This window comes from Lipotes vexillifer, unplaced genomic scaffold (genome assembly GCF_000442215.2).
Source record: "Lipotes vexillifer unplaced genomic scaffold, Lipotes_vexillifer_v1.1 scaffold1477, whole genome shotgun sequence".
Classification (NCBI taxonomy): Eukaryota; Metazoa; Chordata; class Mammalia; order Artiodactyla; family Lipotidae; genus Lipotes; species Lipotes vexillifer.
This window is the reverse complement of record NW_006776536.1, coordinates 910871-931890: the sequence shown is the minus strand read 5'-3', so window position 1 is coordinate 931890 and position 21020 is coordinate 910871. Positions and strand designations below refer to the sequence as shown.

Below are 21020 nucleotides of genomic sequence, written 5' to 3'. Positions count from 1 at the left end.
GGTACGCGGGCTCAGTAGTTGTGGCGCACGGGCTTAGTTGCTCCGCGGCATGTGGGATCTTCCCGGACCAGGGCTCAAACCTGTGTCCCCTGCATTGGCAGGCAGATTCTTAACCGCTGCACCACCAGGGAAGTCCCTTTTTTTTTTTTTTTTGCCATTCTGTGTGGCATGAGGGATCTTAGTTCTGCAACCAGGGATCAAACCCACACCTCCTGCAGTGGAAGCATGGAGTCTTAACCACTGGACAGCCAGAGAAGTCCCTGTTATCTTTTTGATAATAGCCATTCTGACAGGTGTAAGATGATACCTTACTGTGGTTTTGGTTTGCATTTCCCTGATGATTAGTGTTATTGAGCATCTTTTCATGTGCCTCTTGCCACCTGTGTGTCTTTTTTGGAAAAATGTTTATTCACATCCTCTGCCCATTTTTTAATCAGTTTGTTTGTTTGTTTGCTTGTTATTGAGTTGTATGAGTTCTTTATATATGTTAGATGTTAACCCCTTATCAGATAAATTATTTACAAATGACTTCTCCCATTCAGTAGGTTTCCTTTTTATTTTGGTGTTAGTTTCCTTTGCTGTGCAGAAGCTTTTTAGTTTGATGTAGCCTCATTTGTTTATTTTTGTTTTTGTTTTCCCTTGCCTTTGGAGTCAGATCCAAAAAAAATTGCTAAGACCAATGTCAAGGAGCTTACTGTCTATGTTTTCTTCTAGGAGTTTTATGATTTCAGGTCTTACATTTAAGTCTTTAACCCATTTTGAGTTAATTTTTATATATGGTATAAGATAGTGCTCCAGTTTCATTCTTTTGCCTGTAGCTGTCCAGTTTTCCCAACACCATTTGTTGAAGAGACTATCCTTTCCCTGTTGTATATTCTTGCCTCCTTTGTCATAAATTAATTGACCATGTATGCGTGGGTTTATTTCTGGGCACAAATGAATGCTTTCTAAAAGTGATTATTGTGGGAAACTACATTTATTCCGATGGTATTGTTCCTGCTTTTTGACATACTTGGAACTCATCTTTTGGAGTTCTCTTCAAAGACACATATATGAAATAAGGTGAGGAAGAGAACGGAGTGGTGTCTTCTAAAAAACGAACCTATTTAAGAAATTGTCAGTGAAAATAACACCCCCCCTTTCAAATATAAAGGTAACTAAAAATATTTTGAGCAGTGATGGCATTTTTAGAGTGAGAGGTCTACTAAAATTAGGTCTTTTGGCCTTTGAGCTGTGATTTATGGCAACAAAGTGCTAGGTAAGAGTGTTATAAAGTTTTTTGTGTTTTTTTTAAATATTTATTTTATTTATTTATTCTTTTTGGCTGTGTTGTGTCTTCGTTGCTGCATGTGGGCTTTCTCTAGTTGCCCCGAGCGGGGGCTACTCTTCGTTGCAGTGCGTGGGCTTCTCATTGCAGTGGCTTCTCTTGTTGCGGAGCACGGGCTCTATGTGTGCAGGCTTCAGTAGTTGTGGCACGTGGGCTGTAAAGCGCAGGCTTGGTAGTTGTGGCACACGGGCTTAGTTACTCTGCGGCATGTGGGATCTTCCCGGACCAGGGCTTGAACCGTGTCCCCTGCATTGGCAGGTGGATTCTTAAGCACTGTGCCACCAAGGAAGCCCAAGAGCGTTATAAAGTTTTTTACCAAATATGGAAAAGATATCAGGTATCTATCAGTGTTTCTACCTAAAACTGCTAAATTGAATCTTGCTCTCCTCTGGTGTGCTCTCCTCTGTGTGTAGTTTTTATTTTTTATGACTTATTTCTGCCCTTTCCCTGATCCCATTCCCTAAGAGACCTTTCTACAGTGTCTCATTTTCTTAAGTGTTTGTATAAATTCAGGTGCCATGTAATCAATTCTAGATCATCAATATCTAACTTTAAATTCCAGGTTTGGTTGTTCTTAGCATATACTGGAGTAGGGCTACTTTACCATTCATTGCCTCCCACGTGAATTGTCCTATGTGTATGTATTCAAGAAACTTTGACAAATTTTAACACTGGCTAAAGTAAAATATACCAAAAGGTAAATTTGCAGCATAAGCAATGTGTTATCTTAAAAAAAAAAGAAAAAAAAGCTTACAAGATTATTCACATACCATAAAATTCACCCGTTTAAAGTGTACAACTCAGTGGGTTTTAGTATATTCACAGAGTTGTGCAAACATCACCACTATCTAATTCTAGAACATTTTTAATTTCTCCCAAAAGAAACCCATACTGTTAACAGTTACTTTCTATCTCTCCCTCTCCCCAGCCCATTGCAACCATTAATCTACTTTCTATCTCTGTGGATTTGCTTCTTCTGGACATTTCATGTAAATAAAATTATGACTTTTTGAGGGTGGTGACCGAGTCTGGAGCTGCCCCAGGAGCTGGATCTGTCATATCCTCTCTCTTCCACTTCCTGTTGCAAACAATAAAGGCCATTCGTACAGTAAAAAAATAAAAATGTGATTATGGTCTTTTGTGTTTGGCATCTTTCACTTAGCATGTTTTTAAGATTCTTCCATATTGCAGCACATATCTGTACTTCCTTCTTTTTTATGGCCAGATACTATTCCATTGTGTAAATATACCACATTTTGTTTATCCATTCATCAATTGATTGACATTTGGGTTGTTGCTGCCTTTTGGCTATTATAAATAATGTTCTGCTATGAACGTCTGTGTACAAGTTTTTGTATGGACGTGCGTTTTTAATTCTTTTGGATATATACCTACGATTAAAATTGCTGGGTCATAGGATAACTTACTCTGTGTTTTAACTGTTTGAGGAACTGCCAAACTGTTTTCCAGAATGGCTGCAACATTTTACATTCCCATCAGCACTGTATAAGGGTTCCAGTTTCTCCACATGCCCTCCAACACTTGTTATCATCTACCTTTTTGATAATAGCCATCCTATTGGGTGTGAAGTGGTGTATCATTGTGGTGTTAATTTGTATTTCCCCTAATGACAAATGATCCCAAGCATTTTTCATGTGCTTTTTGGCCATTTGATCCCGAGCGTTTTTCATGTGCTTTTTGGCCATTTGTATATCTTTTTTTGGCAAGACACTGTCCTTAATGCTAAGTATTGATGGTCTGCTGTTTGGAATACTGTTGTTTAGTTTAACTTTCTTTATCTGCTGTAAAAGAGTTTCTGTTTCATTAATTCAAATATTTTAGTCTATTCTTTTTTTTTTTTTTTTGTCTATTCTTGAAGGTTATTTTAGAAAGCTCATTTAGAAAGGGCCTTCCCCATGAAAAAATTATGTTTTGTATCCTGGCCTGTAATGTCTATGAAGACAGTTTAAGCAATGATAGACAAATAAAATGTTTAGTAGACTTGATTTGGTCATATTTTCGTTGTAAATTTATATCTCTAGGCTCAAAGAGTTAGCAGTGGTAAAATTTACAAAGTAGGAAACCTAGTGACTCATTTAAAATTTTGTACATTCTGAGAATATTAGCTGACCTTTAGTTGAGAAAAAGATCTATAAGGCAAGGAAAATTGATGCTTAACATAGCAACTGAAAGGCATGAAAAAGTACATGATTTCATCCTTATGTCCCTCTCTCCCCAGCGTGGTACCATGCGACGACGCTATGAAGATGATGGCATTTCAGATGATGAAATTGAAGGAAAAAGAACTTTTGACTTGGAAGAGAAACTCCACACCAACAAATATAATGCAAATTTTGTTACTTTTATGGAAGGAAGAGGTCAGTATCATTTGGGTTCAGACCTGAAGCCCCTTGATGTAGGAAGTTGTAGACTCTGGGAGCTGTGGGCTCAGCATCTCTGCAGCCAAAGTACTGCCTGTTGATGCTGTGATGCTATTTATCTGTATTTTCTCTTACTATTCAATGCCACTCATGCACACACCCCCGCCCCAGTCCTCCCACCCTGTGAGTCATTCTCTGCTATATTGGAAAAAGCAAGCGTTTATTAGGGCAAGAATGTTGGAATTTTTCCCTAAAGGCCTCCTCTTTCTTCTCCCATCCCTTGGTTTGGGTTTAATTAAGAATAGTATAATAAAAATGCTTTTATGCATGTACCTGCCCCACCAAAACTGAGCTCTGTGTGTATCATGCAGCTTTGTTCCTTGGCAAACTGACAAGGATGTCATGGTATGTATTGTAGTGGACAGAGTTACATATTTAGGCTATTAAGTGACAGGGTGATGATTTCTGCTTAGGATTTATGAGGTGACTCAATAGTACTATCCCCTGTTGGTTAAATTCTGAATTATTGTGGAAGTATAGATTTAGCAAACCCCTTGAGCCCTGCTTCTCAGTGTGCTCTCCCTATACCTTAAGAGATGCTTCTTAATAACAAGCATGTATTATCTAACAGCAAAACTGTATATACAGAAATAGCAAATACCATCTCTACCTTATTACTTAGGATCCTTTTCATGGTCCTTTTGTCTTTTTCCAGCTAAACCTTTGCCTTTCTAACAATTGTTTTCCTATGGTGACAGATTTTAATGTAGAGTATATCCAGCGGGGTGGCTTAAGAGACCCTCTGATTTTCAAGAACTCCGATGGACTTGGAATAAAGTAAGTGTTTGCTGTTTGATTGGATGTGGTTGCAAAATGGCCATGTTACACCCAGGGCTATAGACAATGCAGTATGGATAATCCAAAGCATAGATCATTGAAAATATCTAAAAGTGTTTTGTTATAGGTAAGTGAGAAAATATAGATGAGCTATAAAGAAAATAAATTTAAATCTCCTAAAATCTACCACCCTGAGATAATCCCTATTAACCTTTTCTCGTATATTCTTTTTTCCTATGTATATATGTACATATATATACATTTATATTTCAAATATATTTTAATCCTCAATATGAAGATTGATATGTCTTGACTGGGGAGTTCTTAGTTCTTTAAGAAAAAACTCACCTGACTAGAGTAGTTGTGCTTCCCATTATACTTACTAGTGTTTGTTTCATAGGATGCCAGATCCAGACTTCACTGTGAATGATGTCAAAATGTGTGTGGGTAAGTATTAAACTTGAGGCCTTTGAGTGTCTTTGAGGCAAAGATCTAAGATTTACAACTGAGTCTTAAATCCCTTACTGAGATTTAAGGCTTAGGAACATTGAACTATATATTTGATTGAAGTATATACTACTTGAAATAGTTTCTTGATTAGAAACTACTGTTTAGCAACTGAGGATTTTCTCAAAGGTAGTTATAGAAGTTGCTTCATTTATTACTACTACTTAGACATACAACATCTGAACATCTGCTTCTTTCCTACCTACTGTTTTTATCACTGTGCATCCTTCCTTCTCTCCATGAAGAGCCTACCTTCCAGGGCAAAATTTCAAAAGTGAAATTTTATATCTCTGAGCCAAGAATGAAACTTCATCTATGATTCTCTTCCTTTCCCTAAAAGCCATGGAGAAATTTCCAGGAAGTTTTCACCAATGCTACATTTGGTAACTTGGCTAAGGTTTGAAACTTTGTAAGCTAAGAAGTAGATTCATTAAAATTTCTCTTCATCAGTGATTGGTTAACTTGAGTCTTAATCAGAATTGTACTTCTTTTCTTTCTTCTTTTTTTTTTTTTGGCTGCACTGGGTCTTCGTTGCGGCATGCAGGCTTCTCTAGCTGTGGCACGTGGGCTCTGTAGTTGCAGTGCGCAGGCTTAGTTGCCCCATGGCATGTGGGATCCTAGTTCCCCGACCAGGGATCGAACCCTCATCCCCTGCGTTGGAAGGCAGATTCTTAACCACCGGACCACCAGGGAAGTGCCAGATTTGTATTTCATTATATTGAAAGTTTAGAGGGAAAAAGCAAATTAGAACAGTCTAATTAAAGAAGAAAACTTCCTAGAGTCAGTAAGGGTTTGGTCAATTTTCTGCAGATCACTGGTGTTCAGTGCGGCCCTGAGACGTGTCAGGATCCTTAGGAATTCAGAGATAGTTATTCTCCTATACATGATAGGGCAGTAAAGTGGATTAAAATATTTTAGAAATGTTTCTGACAGGACATGAAACAAAAGAAGTTTTCAGATGCTTTCCGCCTAACACTACAACTTGTATTATGTTTTGTCCTCTATGCTGAAGCTCCAGTTCAGTCTCTCCCTTTGAAATTAAGTATTGTAGTACTGTCTCTTGGCCACTTGAGGGCTCTTTTTAGACAGCTGGATAACTTCCGTTTATCCAAGAGATAAATGTCCTAGGTAGAGGAAGTTTCTCTAATTCCCTGTATTTTTCACTCCCCTACCTGTTTCTATGTTAGATTCCAGCTATCTGCCTGTCACTATGTATTTCCTATTACTTAGGACAGTCTCTGGGGTATAGTAGATACTCAGTAAATCTGTTTAGTAATTAAAATGCTTTCCTACTCTTCACAAGGCAGGGTTCTCAGGGGGCCTCAGAAAACATAGTACTTGAGTACTTACCGGTCCATCGCTTGACTTTTTTTTCCTAATGGACCTCCAGGAAGTAATTCCTTGGATCCACAAGTTAATGGACCACCAAAGCTTTTCTCTATTGGTCAGGCATTCTTAGGGGTTTGTGGTCCACAGATGACCTGCATCAGAATCATCTGTGATACTTGTTAAAAATATAGACTTCTAGATCCTGTCATAGACTTACAGTATCCAAATTTCTGAGCTATACAGATATAAGGACTGAGTCGCTCACTAGCCTTCTTTTGCATTCCTTCTCACTTACCACTTTATCATGTCCTCAATATGTTTTCTGCTAATAATGGTCTTTAGAGCCCTTCCTAACCTTATATTTTCCAAACAGACCTGTGGATGGTCACAGATATCTTTGTTGTGATTTAAAATAAAGCAGTGATTATATTTAAACTGACAGACTTATCAGAAATTTCAAATGATGATTGTTAAAATGCAGTGAACAACATATTGGTGATTACAATAACCCATTGTTACTAAATGTACTTTGGCTGATCCATTCTTCTTTTCTACCTAAAGTAGAATGTTACATCTCCAGTGTCAGTTCATGTCCCCAAAAGATAGTACACATGTTCTATTGTGTAAACTTTATATAATGGGATATATTGATTTTAAAGTGTGGACTCAAACAAAACTGGCTGGTTTCAAATCCCAGCTCCACTTATTAACTACCTGTGTAACCTTGGGCAAGATACTTAAATGTGAAGAACAGTGTCTGGCACGTAGTATGTGCTCAGTAAAAGTTAGCTATTTCTATGACTGCCATTATTTTATCTGAGTGCTCTGGTAGCATTGGCAGAGTGGAACTGTGTTTGCCTTATCTACATTCCTAAAGGAAAGCATTCACTTTTTAATTTTTTTAAAATTATGGTAAAATACAGATAACCTAAAATTTATCATTGTAATAAAGTATCCAGCTCAGTGGCATTAAGTATATTCACAGTGTGCAACCATCACTAATACCTACTTCCAGAACTTTTTCATCACCCCTAACAGAAACTCCATACCCATTAAGTAGTCATTCCCTCTTCTCTCCTTCCCTCAGGCCCGGGCAACCACTAAGCTACTTTCTGTCTCTGTAGATTTGCCTATTTTGGATATTTCATGTAAATGGAATGATAAAATATGCAGCCTTTTGTGTATGGCCTCTTTCACTCAGCGAAATGTTTTTCAGGTTTATCTATGTTGTAGCGTATAAGAGTACTTCACTCCTTTTATGGCTGAATAATCTATGCACTGCATGAGTATATACCACACTTTGTTTTTGGTTTTGTTTTTAATTCCTTAGTTTTTCATTTATTTATTTGGTTGCGCCAGGTCTTAGTTGCAGCATGCAGGCTCCTTAGTTGTGGCATGCATGTGGGATCTAGTTCCCTGACCAGGGATCAAACCTGGGCCCTCTGCATTGGGAGCACAGAGTCAACCACTGCGCCGCTGGGGCAGTCACACCACACTTTGTTAAACGGTTCATCTGTTGATGGGCATTTGGGTTATTTCCACCTTTTTGCTGTTGTGATTTAGAGCAGCTAAGAACATTCATGTGTAAGTTTTTGTTTGAACACTTGCATTTGTTTCTTTTGGATATGTACCTAGGAATAGAATTGCTGGATCATGTGGTCATTCTCTGCGTAATTTATGGAGGAGCTACCAAAGTGTTCCCATAGCACCTGCACCATTATACATTCCTGCCGGTACAGTCTGATTTCTCTGTACCCTTGCCAGCCCTTGTTATTTTCCCTATTTTTAAAAATTTAAATTGTGGCCATCCTAGTGGGTGTGAAGTGGTATTTCAAGGCAGTTTTGATTTAGTGTTTGCCTTTTCTTCCAAATAATGAAGAGTAGGTTCAGTCTGTTGTCTTACATTAGCAGTTATCTTTTTATGTGTATTCTGCCATATCTGCTTCGTTATGGACATATTCTTGTCCTCTTGCCTATTATGTCTTATCTCTAACTAGACTATGAACTCCTTGAGGCAGGGGACCAGGTCCTAACACTGCTTGGTATATCCACCAAGCCAGGTGGATATATAGGTGTTTGTTAGTTTCTTACAAATTGAACAATATTCTTAATATTTCAGTGGCAACTTTTTATTCTTTCTCTCCCCTCCTTGACCTCCATTTTCTTAACTTTTTAGGTGTACTGCCTCTCCATATCTTCTCTTATGCTGTTGCCTCTGCTTGGAATTCTCTCTGTTGAATCTTGTTGAAATTCTATTTATTCCTCCAGGCCCAACTCAAATGTTTCTTCTTCCCCTTCCTTTTTTAATTTATTTATTTGGCTGCATCAGGTCTTAGTTGCGGCACGCGGGATCTTCGTTGCAGCACGCAGGCTCTTCGTTGCGGAGCGCGGGCTTCTCTCTAGTTGTGGCACATGGGCTCTAGAGTGCGCAGGCTCAGTAGTTGCGGCGTGTGGGCTTAGTTGCCCTGCGGCATGTGGGACCTTACTTCTCCGACCAGGGATCGAACCTGTGGCCTCTGCATTGGAAGGTGGATTCTTAACCACTGGACCACCAGGGAAGCCCCCCTACCACGCGCGCCCCTTTTTCTAAAATCCTTCTCTGGTCAGTCTAGTTTAAAATTTTTTTTTTTAATTTTTCTTTTATTTTTACTGCTGTTTAACTGAGCACCTATTTTGTGTCAGACATTTTACCTCATTGACTAAATCCTCACAATGGCCCACAAGGTGATATTATTCCCAAGTTACAGAAGAAGATATTAAGGTTCAGAGAAGTTAAATAACTTGCCCAAGTAATATTAGAGCTGAGGTTTAAATTTGGGTCTCTGGCTCTGAGGCTTTTGTTTTCTCCCCTCTGCTATTTTATGCTGCCTCTGTGACATTCTGCTTTTTGTTGTGGTTGTTATAGTTGGTTGAGAATCTGATGTACATCTATGTATTCATTAAGATCATTAAGATGTCTTTGTCATTCAGTAAATATTTATGGAATGAATGAAATTTCTCATCTATGAATGGTACTTAGTATTTAAAATTGTTAGGATTGAGTGAGATGTTGAATATAAGATTCAATGCCTGACCATATAGTAAACATGCCATAGGGAGTGATTGTTGTTTTTAATATTAACCTTTGTCTTTGTCATTCTTTATGATTTGATTTTCTGTCGATTACCTTGAAAGTGACAGCTATAGCCTGTCTATTAGTGAATACTGTAAGAAGAAAGGATAGTTTGTTTACTTTCACTTGTGTCTTATATTCTTAATATATTTAAGGATATTAGTGGCTCAGTAGAGATGATCAATGCATCTTTCATGGCAGGGAGTCGTCGGATGGTGGATGTCATGGATGTGAACACACAGAAAGGCATTGAAATGACCATGGCTCAGTGGACACGCTACTATGAGACCCCAGAGGAGGAGCGAGAAAAACTCTATAATGTCATCAGCCTAGAGTTTAGCCACACCAGGCTGGAGAATATGGTGCAGCGGCCCTCCACGGTTAGTCTAATCATTTTCTCCACATTGTCTTTGTCACCAAGAGGGTTGATTATACACTGGGAGAATTTATAACTTCTTAAACATACCAGGATAAGGATAAACAAGACTATTTGATAAGAATAACTTGTGTTTTTAGAAGGGTCATCATTTTCCAACATCACTTAGTTTTTGATAGGGAGAGGCCATTCTGATAATTTAAGAACATTGGCCTTTGCATGTAATGGAGAAAAGTCTTAAATTCATTCTGATAAGAACTGTGAATAGGAAGTTTGCCTAATAAATTTCTATCCTATAGGTTTATACTTGCAGAGATGCTTGGGAGAAAACTGATTTAGAGCCAGGTGATTGTATGAGATGGTTTCTTGAGTAGATTCTGTTGGATGACTAGTAGCAATAAATTGACAACCCATCCCGAGGGGAAGTTAGTTTTTGATGTTTAACTTTACTAAGGTAGATACTGATTTAACCCATCTCTTATGAAAGTGGCTGTCTACAGGATGCTGAGAGCACTCATTTCCCTAAGTGGGATTGGTTTCACTTTTTAAATATACCTAGTCATTTTTCGACCACTTTTATTCCTGTCTCAGAACTCACTTGAGTCAAGTATGCCACCTGGAACGGTGGAATTTGGAATGTACTAATGGAAAAAATGTACATTTTTTCAGAGTCAAGTCCTCAGTGTTTTATCCTATCGCCATTTAAATTATCCTAATTGTACCCTTTGACTTTCAAAGTTGAAATGTGGTATTAATCGGTTATAATACTGTTTTATATATACATTTATATACATACATACCTTCAACTTACTAGTTAGTTGCATTGTTTTTATCACTAACACATTGGTATGTACAGACCAAAGGGAAAATGTTATCAGTGTTATGTGAAGAGACTATAATTTTTGTTATTGTTTCTTGTTATTGGAGATGCTACAACAAATACAGAATTGCTCAAGAAAACTTTTCCCCCCTAAAATGACAAAAATCCTTTTTATATTAATTGTCATTTGTTTGGTCATAAGGAAATACAGGAAGACAGGTGGTTAGAATTTAGCCTTGTTATTAACCTAACAAGGTGCACTTAATAAATAAAGCATTCAATAGGAGAGATAGTAAGAATCACAATAACATTGTTTATAAATGTGTTCCTCAGTATTTTTAGAATTTCAATTTAAGAGTAGTAAGATTGTAGCTGTAAAAGTAAAACTTGGCCTGTATCATACTTTTCCATTCTTAAAATTTAGAAATGTGTTATTCACACATGAAGCCTTCTTTGTAACATCCTTAATTTATTCATTTTGCCCCTAGTTTTAATGATAAAAATGCTACATCATTTTATAAAAATTAGAAAAGTACTCCACCATTAAATGGAGGAATAGAACCCATGGAAGAGCTCAGAAATAGAAAATTTTCTAGAGGGCAGAGAATACTGCACCAGTATCTTCTAGAGACCTAAAACAAGGCCAGAAAGATTGAGTGAGCTATTATTACCAAAGTCACCTCCTAAAAGGAAGCAAGCTTTTTATGACCTTGCTATATAAGCAGCAGCGTTCTTATTCTACTAGGGTGTTATTTATTTACTGGGGTATTTTCCCCCAAGGTATATCCCTCCATTTATCTAGGTCTTTTCTAATATATCTCAATAATGCTTAATAAAAAACCAACTTTATTGAGGTATAATTGATATACAATAAAGTGTACCCATTTTAAGGGTACATTTCAGTGAGTTTTGACGAATGTATTCATTCATGTAGTAATCTTTTACATAAGCTACATAATTTCTTGTTCACTATGATCTTCACACCTTCAGAGTGAGCTTATTGGTTTAAGTGCCTGCCACATGCTAAGTGCTGTGCTTAGGTGCTAGAGGTACAGTGGAAAACAAGATCATTCTTGTCCTCAAAATGCTTAGAGTCTCATGGGGAAGAAAGACCAGAGAATTGGCATTTATAGAAACTACAATGTGGTAAGTGCTTCAAAAGTGAATAAGTACCGAATGTTGTGGGAGCCAGTAGGAAGGACCCACCCTAACCTAAACTGGAGGAGAATTGGGCGAAGTATTTTGGAGGAAGCGGTACCTAGGCTTGACATGAAAGAAAAAATGAGGCAAAGAGAAGGAAGACCAGAATCCCAGGCAGGAAGAATAATATGTGCAAAAGTGGGTGCAGGGAAAGTAAGGTGGGCAACTTTTTTTTAAATAAATTTATTTATTTTATTTATTTATTTTTGGCTGTGTTGGGTCTTTGTTGCTGTGCACAGGCTTTCTCTAATTGCAGCGAGCAGGGGCTGCTCTTCCTTGTGGCGCGCGGGCTTCTCATTGTGGTGGCTTCTCTTGTTGTGGAGCATGGGCTCTAGGCACACGGGCTTCAGTAGTTGCAGCATGCAGTCTCAGTAGTTGTGGCTCGCGGGCTCTAGAGCACAGGATCAGTAGTGTGGCACATGGGCTTAGTTGCTCCGCGGCATGTGGGATCTTCCCGGACCAGGGCTCGAACTCATGTCCCCTGCATTGGCAGGCAGATTCTCAACCACTGTGCCACCAGGGGAGCCCAAGGTGGGCAACTTTTAAGTGCCCATTGTAGGTGGTAGCATAAAGTGGGACTCTCTAGTGAAGAGAGAGAGGTGATTTCTGCTGTCATCCCAGCAGTAACTGAGAAGTAGATGAAAAATAGCAGCAGATGTAATGTGCAGATTTGTTTGGTGATGGGGAAATTAGTTCGTGGAAGGCCATGAGCTGTTTTTGCACAGTGTATGAATAGATTATGTCTTAGTTATTGCACTTCTTGCCAGTTTGGCCCTGTATTGGTACGGGGCAGGTAGAAACTGATTATCTCCACTGGAGACTTGCTGTCATATGGATGAGGCCATTTAGCAAAAGGCCTATCCAGAGCCTAAAGATTAACCTAAGAAAAATGTATGAACACCTTACCATAATATTCTCCTGATAGTCAGATAATACCCAATAATATCAAATAAAGGGAAGCCAGAGAGTGACTTATTGCTGCAGGTGAGAAATTCTAGCCAGAGAAGTTCATCTATCTCTGAGTGAACCCTTGACAAAAAAATACTCATGTGTTCCTAACTTTTCCTCTCCCTATCCAGATATAAGAACTTATAGTGAGTATACTGAGCAACTCACAGTTTTTCTGTATTCTGTTAAAGGCTTTCCAAAGGACAATACCAGGAGGTGGGAGAAAACTGGCCACTACATCAAGAGAGCAGAACGTAGATTTTGTATGATAGAAAGAAGAATCTGGGGCTCATTCAGTGTTCTTAGGCCCAGTGGATGCTTAGTTAAAACTGTTGGTTCCCTGAGTGGAAATTCTTTGAAATGGGGCAGCAAGTTAACCTTCATAGTTGTTCCTCATCTTGCTTATTTAAACTTGCATATTGGGACTTCCCTGGTGGTCCAGCGGTCAAGACACCGTGCTCCCTATCCAGGGGGCCTGGGTTTGATCCCTGGTCAGGAAACTAGATCCCACATGCTGCAACTAAAGATCCTGTATGCCGCGACTAAGACCCAGCTCAGCCAAATAAATAAATAAATTTAAAAAAAAAACAAAAAAAAAACCTTGTATATCATCGGTGACCCATTCCAAACACTCTCCCACAGTTTACATCTGAGTGTCCACTGGACATTTGCCTCATATCATTACACACAGATTGTATGCATTTATCTAGATCTATGTTGTAAGGAAATAAATGATCAAATATATACATACATAAGTTATAAAGCTTACCAGGTACATGTTTTTTATAGCCATGAGTTAGATACTTGGAACACCAGTGCTGTGCTGAATCCATGGTTATTTGGTTATCACATGGTTATCACACTTTATCTACCTAAGACTGTTTCTTGGAGTTCAGTGGTTGGGTGCAGTCATTTGAAGGTACAGGGCACGTTACAATTCAGTGTGAAGTATTTAAATAAGTTCGTACTGTTTTCATTTCTCATTTCTTTTAGCACATATTGGGTTGGCCAAAAAGTTCGTTCGGGTTTTTCTGTACGATGTTACGGAAAACCTAAACGGACTTTTTGGCCAACCCAATATTTAAAACAGATTCCTGGACTTCCCTTGGTGGTCCAGTGGTTAACACTCCGTGCTTCTACTGCAGAGGGCACGGGTTCGATCCCTGGTCAGGGAAGTTCCCCGTGCCACATGGTGTGGCCAAACAAACGTATTCCTAAACTCTGATGACATTATTTCAAAAAATTTTTAACATGTATTTACATGTAATCCTCACAATATTCCTTTGTGGTAATTATCCTTATTTTACAGATAAGTTCCAGAGGCTCACATATGATCTTCAGAAAACTAGACCTGGAACTTCTGATTCCTAACCCAGTAGATTCTATAGCACATTGCTCATGCAAGCTACAAACCCCTACTGGAATTCTTTTCCCTTCCCCTCCACCTCTCCCCTCCCCTCCCCTGCCCTCCCCTCCACCTCCCCTCCCTTTTTCTTTTAAATTTATTATCTTAACCTTTTTTAAAATGATTTTATTTTTTTAAGATTTATTTATTATTTATTTATTTTTGGCTGCATCAGGTCTTCGTTGGGGAACACGGGATCATTCGTTGCAGCATGTGGGCTCTTCGTTGTGGTGCACGGGCTTCTCTCTAATTGTGGTGTGCGGGTTTTCTCTTTCTAGTTGTGGCACGTGGCCTCCAGAGCACGTGGGCTCTGTTGTTTGCGGCACACGGGCCCTCTAGTTGAGGCGCAGGAGCTCAGTAGTTGTGGCACACGGGCTTAGTTGCCCCACGGCATGTGGGATCTTAGTTCCCTGACCAGAGATCAAACCCGCGTCCCCTGCGTTGTAAGGTGGATTCAAAAAGTACAGCTGATTATACTTCTCTCCTCTTCTTTTTTCTTTTCTCTTCTCTTCTCTTTCTTTCTTAAATGGTATCTTAGCTGCTCTAACAGTATTTATATCTTTTGGTAAGTTTATTATAGGTACCTTCCAGACAGTGCCTTTTATTGGACCAAAAAAAATAAATTACAGCTGATTATACCAGTACTGACACAGAAGAGAGGGCTTGGTTGGATACTACGGCATCATTTAATGACTTCGTTTTGATTAGGGCTACTTTTATGATCATGCTGATGGAACCATTAGTCTTTATTTTCACTTAATAATTATTTCTAGAATGTTTGCCTATTGATCCTAAGATTCACCAACATATTATTTGTTTGCTTAAAATTAAATTGTAGTCTTTCAGTGTGTGTTTTGAGAATTTCTATTTTTCTTGACTTTAGAATTCTCTTTAATCCCAACCCTTCCTTTGAAGCCTAAATGTTCCTTCTCCTTTTTAAAGGTGGATTTCATTGACTGGGTAGACAATATGTGGCCAAGGCATTTGAAAGAAAGTCAGACTGAGTCAACAAATGCCATCTTGGAGATGCAGTACCCTAAAGTGCAGAAGTAAGTGGCTTACCCTGCATTTTCCTCAGTGTGCTGTGGAACACCAAAGTGATAGCAAGAAATGGTTCCTCCCTTCGGAACCTTGCTCTGGGTCCCAAGTGATCAAAAAGGTGAATTATTTAAAGAGTAGACTTTAGTTCCAAAGGGAAGAGTGTATGTAAGAGTACCGTAGCCCTTGATGACATAAAAACAAAAGTATCTTCTGATAATATGATGGCTTGAGATTGCATTCCTCTCACCGACTGGGAGTTTATTAGGTGGAAAATAGAGGGAGTGGAGTACACAAGGGGAGAGTGTGGCATTGTGGTGGGAAAAGTCCTCTTTTTCTCGTCAGTGCACTAATGCTACTGCTTTTTTTGGGTCAGGTACTGTCTGATGAGTGTTCGAGGCTGCTATACTGACTTCCATGTGGACTTTGGTGGTACCTCTGTTTGGTATCACATCCATCAAGGGGGAAAGGTACGGTCATAGTTGTGATGGGGGTTGGAATCTGAAGCTGGTTATATGAGTTTCCTTCAGTCCATGCATGCTTCATATACCCTGGAAACGAGTCTATTAGGGGATTGTCCCCACTCATATCTGGAGAGAATTGTAGATTAAGTTGACCTTCTTGGCTAGAGTCCAGTAGGGATTACTATTCATCTAGTTCATTCTCATTTTACCAGTATTGGCATCACAACTTAGTAAACCTCAATGGTCCTGTTTCTAGATTCCCAAAACAGAATTCTCCAAATGAAGGCAAGGAACTGGTTTTAGGAGGACAAGATAATTTCTCTACATGAAAGTATAATAAAGTAGTAGAAGGAAACACAAAATGTGGATAGATTCACAATGAAATCAGCAAATTGGGATCCAAACCACTTTTCCCTATATAGAGGCATTGGTCTGAAATGTAGCCATAGGAAGCCTTTAAGTCCTGTCAGAGGATATAAATAGATTTTGAAAGATTATCCTCATTCATAAAGACCTTTGTTCCAGCTTCTCAGATTGCTTCTGAATGCTGTGTAAGAATGGAAATGTAGAATTAATATCAGAGGTTTATAGTATTACACTCTTACCGTTACCCTTTTTTCTTGTAAGAAGTGAAAGCATTTGTGAGAGAAAAGTACAACTGGAATGAAAACAGATAATGCTTTTAAAATGTGAGGGCCGAATCTAGAACAGCTGTACCTCCAAATCCAGTCATTTTGTTTATTTTGGATCCATTTAAATGGTATCTTAAGTTCTGTCCTTTCAGTCTTGGTTACTACCTTGGAATAAAGCAACTCAGGCCTGTGTTTTGAAGGTACTGTACCTAACTGTGCTTCTTAGGACCATTTAGGCCAGCCAGCCAGGGGCAAATAAGGGACTGCCTAGGTGACAAGCTAAATGCCCTCCTTCTCTCTGAGTCCTGTATAGGTTCCCGGTTCTACAATCAAACCCCAGGGAAGCCCTAATGCTGTTTGATCAAGTGGAGGACAAAAAAGGTTCACTTCCTTGAGGCCTCTAGAATTTCCCAAATGGTCAAGTTCTGTAGGCTGGGAGGATTGCTTGTTTCTCTTCTACCTGTTGGTCTTAAGTTTGTACCTGTTTATCAGTTGAGGGAGACGACTGGGTCATGTCAATGGCTGTTAACAGACTGAAGTTTTTTAACTCACAGGTCTTCTGGCTCATCCCCCCTACAGCCCACAACCTGGAGCTGTACGAGAATTGGCTGCTGTCAGGGAAACAGGGAGACATCTTTCTGGGTGACCGGGTGTCAGATTGCCAGCGCATTGAGCTCAAGCAGGGCTATACCTTCGTCATTCCCTCAGGTAAGCAAGATACAAAAAAGTGGGTTGTCTACTCTAGCCACTTTCTTTTCTTAAAGAAAAATAAATTGATAAATTACCACCAACACCAAGAATGGTTATGATGCTGGAGTGGGCAGAAAACAATGGCATGTTCTTTCTTGTCATTACTGAGTAGATGCCAAGAATTTATCTTCTTTTTTAAAGTCTATGATTTTCCACTAAGAGTATGTATCAGAATTGCCAGTGGCGGCTTTTCAGATCTACATGTTTGAGCCCCACATTAGCCCTAGCTCTTCAGAATCCTAGGGATAAGACCTGTTTTGCAGGTGATAAACAGCCCCCTATTAAGAGCTACCTCCTCTGCTAAGGGATAGCTGTGAAGGCTAGAGTGCTAAATCAGTAATAGTTTTTATCAGGTAACTAAGTTCCAAAATAAGTACTTAGAGGGAGCATAGATTTTGGAGTCACAGACCTGTATTAGAATTCTGACTATGCATTTACCTGCTAATACTACTTTGGTCAAATATTTAAATCCCTATCTCATTTTGTTGTGAGGAGTAAATGACAATACATGTAAATTCTCTTGTACTAAGCCTGGTTCATATTAGGTGCTCCAAAAAATGCAAACACCATTTATTGAAAGTTTGTTATAAACACTTAACATGTACTTTCTCATTCAGTGCTTACCAACCACACATATAAAGTATAATTTATCCTGGTTTTATAGAGGATATTGGGGCTGCAAGAGATTAAGTAACTTGACCAGCCGTGAAGAGGCAGAATTAGAGTAAAAAGTGCGATCCAGAAGTCTTGTACTAATGCTCTGAGAGAGCCATGTTACAACGTGTGCTTACAGCCACTGCCCTCCATTCCCTTTCTTCTAGGCTGGATTCATGCTGTGTATACTCCTACAGACACGTTAGTGTTTGGAGGCAATTTTTTGCATAGCTTCAATATCCCCATGCAGTTAAAAATATACAACATTGAAGATCGGACACGGGTAAGTAACTCTATGTAATAATTGGATTTGAAGAGGTTTCTTATATCTTTCTTTACTCTGCTTACTATGTAACACTCAAACTGTTATACTTTAATATATAAATGTGTATACTGCCTTTCTTAACTGGGGTTGTGTGAGAGAATGAAGCCCTATAGCAAATGACTTGTGTGGCTTCTTTTGTCAGTTTTCCATAGGATGTTACATAGCTGATAAACCATTCTGGATATATAGGGGGAAAGTTACATGCATTGGATACCTTAAGGCAAGAATTGGCAAACTTTTTTTTTTTTTTTTTTTTTGCTGTACGTGGGCCTCTCACTGTTGTGGCCTCTCCCGTTGTGGAGCACAGGCTCCGGACGCGCAGGCTCAGCGGCCATGGCTCACGGGCCCAGCCGCTCCGCGGCATGTGGGATCCTCCCGGACCGGGGCACGAATCCGCGTCCCCTGCATCGGCAGGCGGACTCTCAACCACTGCGCCACCAGGGAAGCCCTGGCAAACTTTTTTTGTAAAGGATCAGATAGTAAATATTCTAGGCTTTGTGGGCCATACAGTATCTGTCACAAGCACTTAACTCTGCTTTGTAGAATGAAATAACTTAAATAAGTGAGGATGGCTCAAATAAAATAACATTTTATTTATGGATACTGAAATTTGATTTCATATAAATTTCTCATGTCACAAAACCCTCTCTTAGTTAAGTTTTCTTCCCACCCCAACCCCAGCCATTGAGAATGTGATATGTTAACAACTGGTGAATCTTGGGGACGCTGTGGAAGTCTTAGTGGTACTGCTCTTTAAACTTTTTGGTGGATTTGAAAGTTTTCAAAATCAAAAATCAAAACATAACAATTAATGAAGAATTCACAACTTTTAGAAGGAGTAGTCACTGACCAGTTTACTGTGAACATGATCAGTTAACCATTTTGGTGCCTATTTTGAAAACATTTATTCTGGTTGGAGCTATTATATTATACGTAAGATGTAAGATTGGTATTGTTGGAGTTATAGGGATTGCCCTGTTAGAATTGAGAGGATGCAGTGCTTTTTAAATAAATTTTATAGAAGTGAACTTCTGCTTGTTTGTTAAAAGTAATGAAACTACAGAAAACAGTAAATAGTTTAGTAAGTTTTAAGTTATAGTAACAGTAAAAGTAGTTAAAATGTTTCAAAAGAGAACAATTACATAATTTCATAGTAAAATACTCTTATTTAACTCAAAATCATTCTAAGAGGTAATACCACCTACACTGCTGTAAGATTCAATCTGAAAATGTTTTTAAAAAGCATTCCCTTTTTTGGCTAAAAATAGCTATTATACCCATAGCTTAATTGTTTGCTCAGTTTGAGGGAAGAAAGGGAGAATATATATTCAATGGCATAGGTAAAATGAGCACCTTATCTCTGCATGAAAATTTTCCTTCAGACGGTTAAACTGGTAATAACTGATGTTGATTTATCTGTCTAATTTTCCTGGACTTTGTTTATCAGAAAATGTCAAATTTCAGTATCTAATTGCTATATTATTCCATTTTTCCTAAGAACGGCTTAATTCTTTCATTCCAAATAGGAACCCTTCTGTGTTTCTATAACATTTCATTGGGTCCTCTACATATGTACACACAGAGCCTTTTTTTTTTTTTTTTTTTTTTTTACTTTCTACACCAAGCTTTTACATTGCCAATACCAACCTGACATATGTTTATTATGTTACAAACTTGTGTAAATTTACAGAATTTAACTTAAAAGAGAATGTGTAGAGAATGCTTTAGGAAAGAAATATAAAGTGTTGTAAATTTAAGACAATGTTTTGGTTACTTTGGCCATGCCAGTGTAGAAATATACTATTTGAACTTGATTGTTGGTAATTATTCTATTGATAGCTCTTAAAGGCTCAGTAATTTTATAATGAGTATTAAAATTTTTTCTTCCAAAAACATTCTAACCCAGTCTTAGAAATTGCTGTGCTCTGTGGTATCTAGCAGCATAGGTAAAATGTAATGGCACAGTTTGGGTGTGTGATGTCTTGGCTATTACTAGTACAGTCTCTTGAGTTCCAAGTGAAAAATCAAAAGTTTAATGCCCGTTTTATATTTTATTTATTTATTTATTTATTTTCTGCCAGTATTACTCCGCTCTTAACAGAGTCCCAGAGGTTTTAGAATTTTGGGTTGTCCTGAACTTTTAATAAAGACCTTTCAGAAAAGTGTTAATAAAACTTAAAAGGCGAGCAGAGAAGTCCAGTATATTATGTTTTATTTGGGGGGGATCAAGTATCTATTAATTCTTGTGTTCCCTCCTACTGTACCAGAAGTAAATTAATTTGATTTTCAAATAAGGGTGGATAAACCTCTTCTAGTTGTTAAAGATGTAGTGGCAATAAGAGACCGAGATTTGGAGCCTGAAGCCTGTGCGTTTTAAAGCTAATGAAAAGTACATGTGTCTCCTGCCTTGCAATGAGGAAAGTGATCTCCTCATTCCACAGTGACGCCCTGTGACCTAGTGAAGGGTTTTGAAAAGGGACTCGCATCTGGGTCTCCTTGACTGGGGAAGACTACCTGACATGGAGCTTTGAAAGGAGGTGGGAACATTTTCAGGAGTTACATATTCAAAACAATCCTAAAAGTATTGTTTGCCTTATCCTTTTGAGAGATGGCCTCTCTGAAAGAAGATGGGCAGGACATACAGGCATACCTCAGAGATATGGCAGATTTGGTTCCAGACCACTGCGATAAAGCGAATATTGCAGTAAACTGAGTCACATGAATTTTTTTGGTTTCCCAGTGCATATAAAAGTTATGTTTATTATATGTAGTCTGTTAGTGTACAGTAGCATTATGTCTTAAAAAAAAAGTAGATACCTTAATTAAAGTATACTTTATCGCTAAAAAAATGCTAACCGTCATTTGACAGTGCAGGGTTGCTACAGACCTTCAATTTGTAAAACTCAGTAAAGCAA

General features: G+C 38.5%; 1 protein-coding gene across 2 annotated transcripts in view; it reads left to right on the top strand.

Annotated features, from left to right (window-relative positions):
- Window positions 1–21020, top strand: part of KDM2A (lysine demethylase 2A) — a 101492-nt gene that overhangs the window by 56641 nt on the left and 23831 nt on the right. For both annotated transcript variants that reach the window (XM_007450443.1, XM_007450444.1), the window contains 8 exons: window positions 3567–3705; window positions 4467–4545; window positions 4946–4992; window positions 9695–9873; window positions 15185–15291; window positions 15657–15750; window positions 16931–17084; window positions 17948–18063. In XM_007450443.1, coding sequence (XP_007450505.1) covers window positions 3567–3705; window positions 4467–4545; window positions 4946–4992; window positions 9695–9873; window positions 15185–15291; window positions 15657–15750; window positions 16931–17084; window positions 17948–18063 — 915 coding nt within the window. The remainder of the gene's footprint in view (window positions 1–3566; window positions 3706–4466; window positions 4546–4945; window positions 4993–9694; window positions 9874–15184; window positions 15292–15656; window positions 15751–16930; window positions 17085–17947; window positions 18064–21020) is intronic.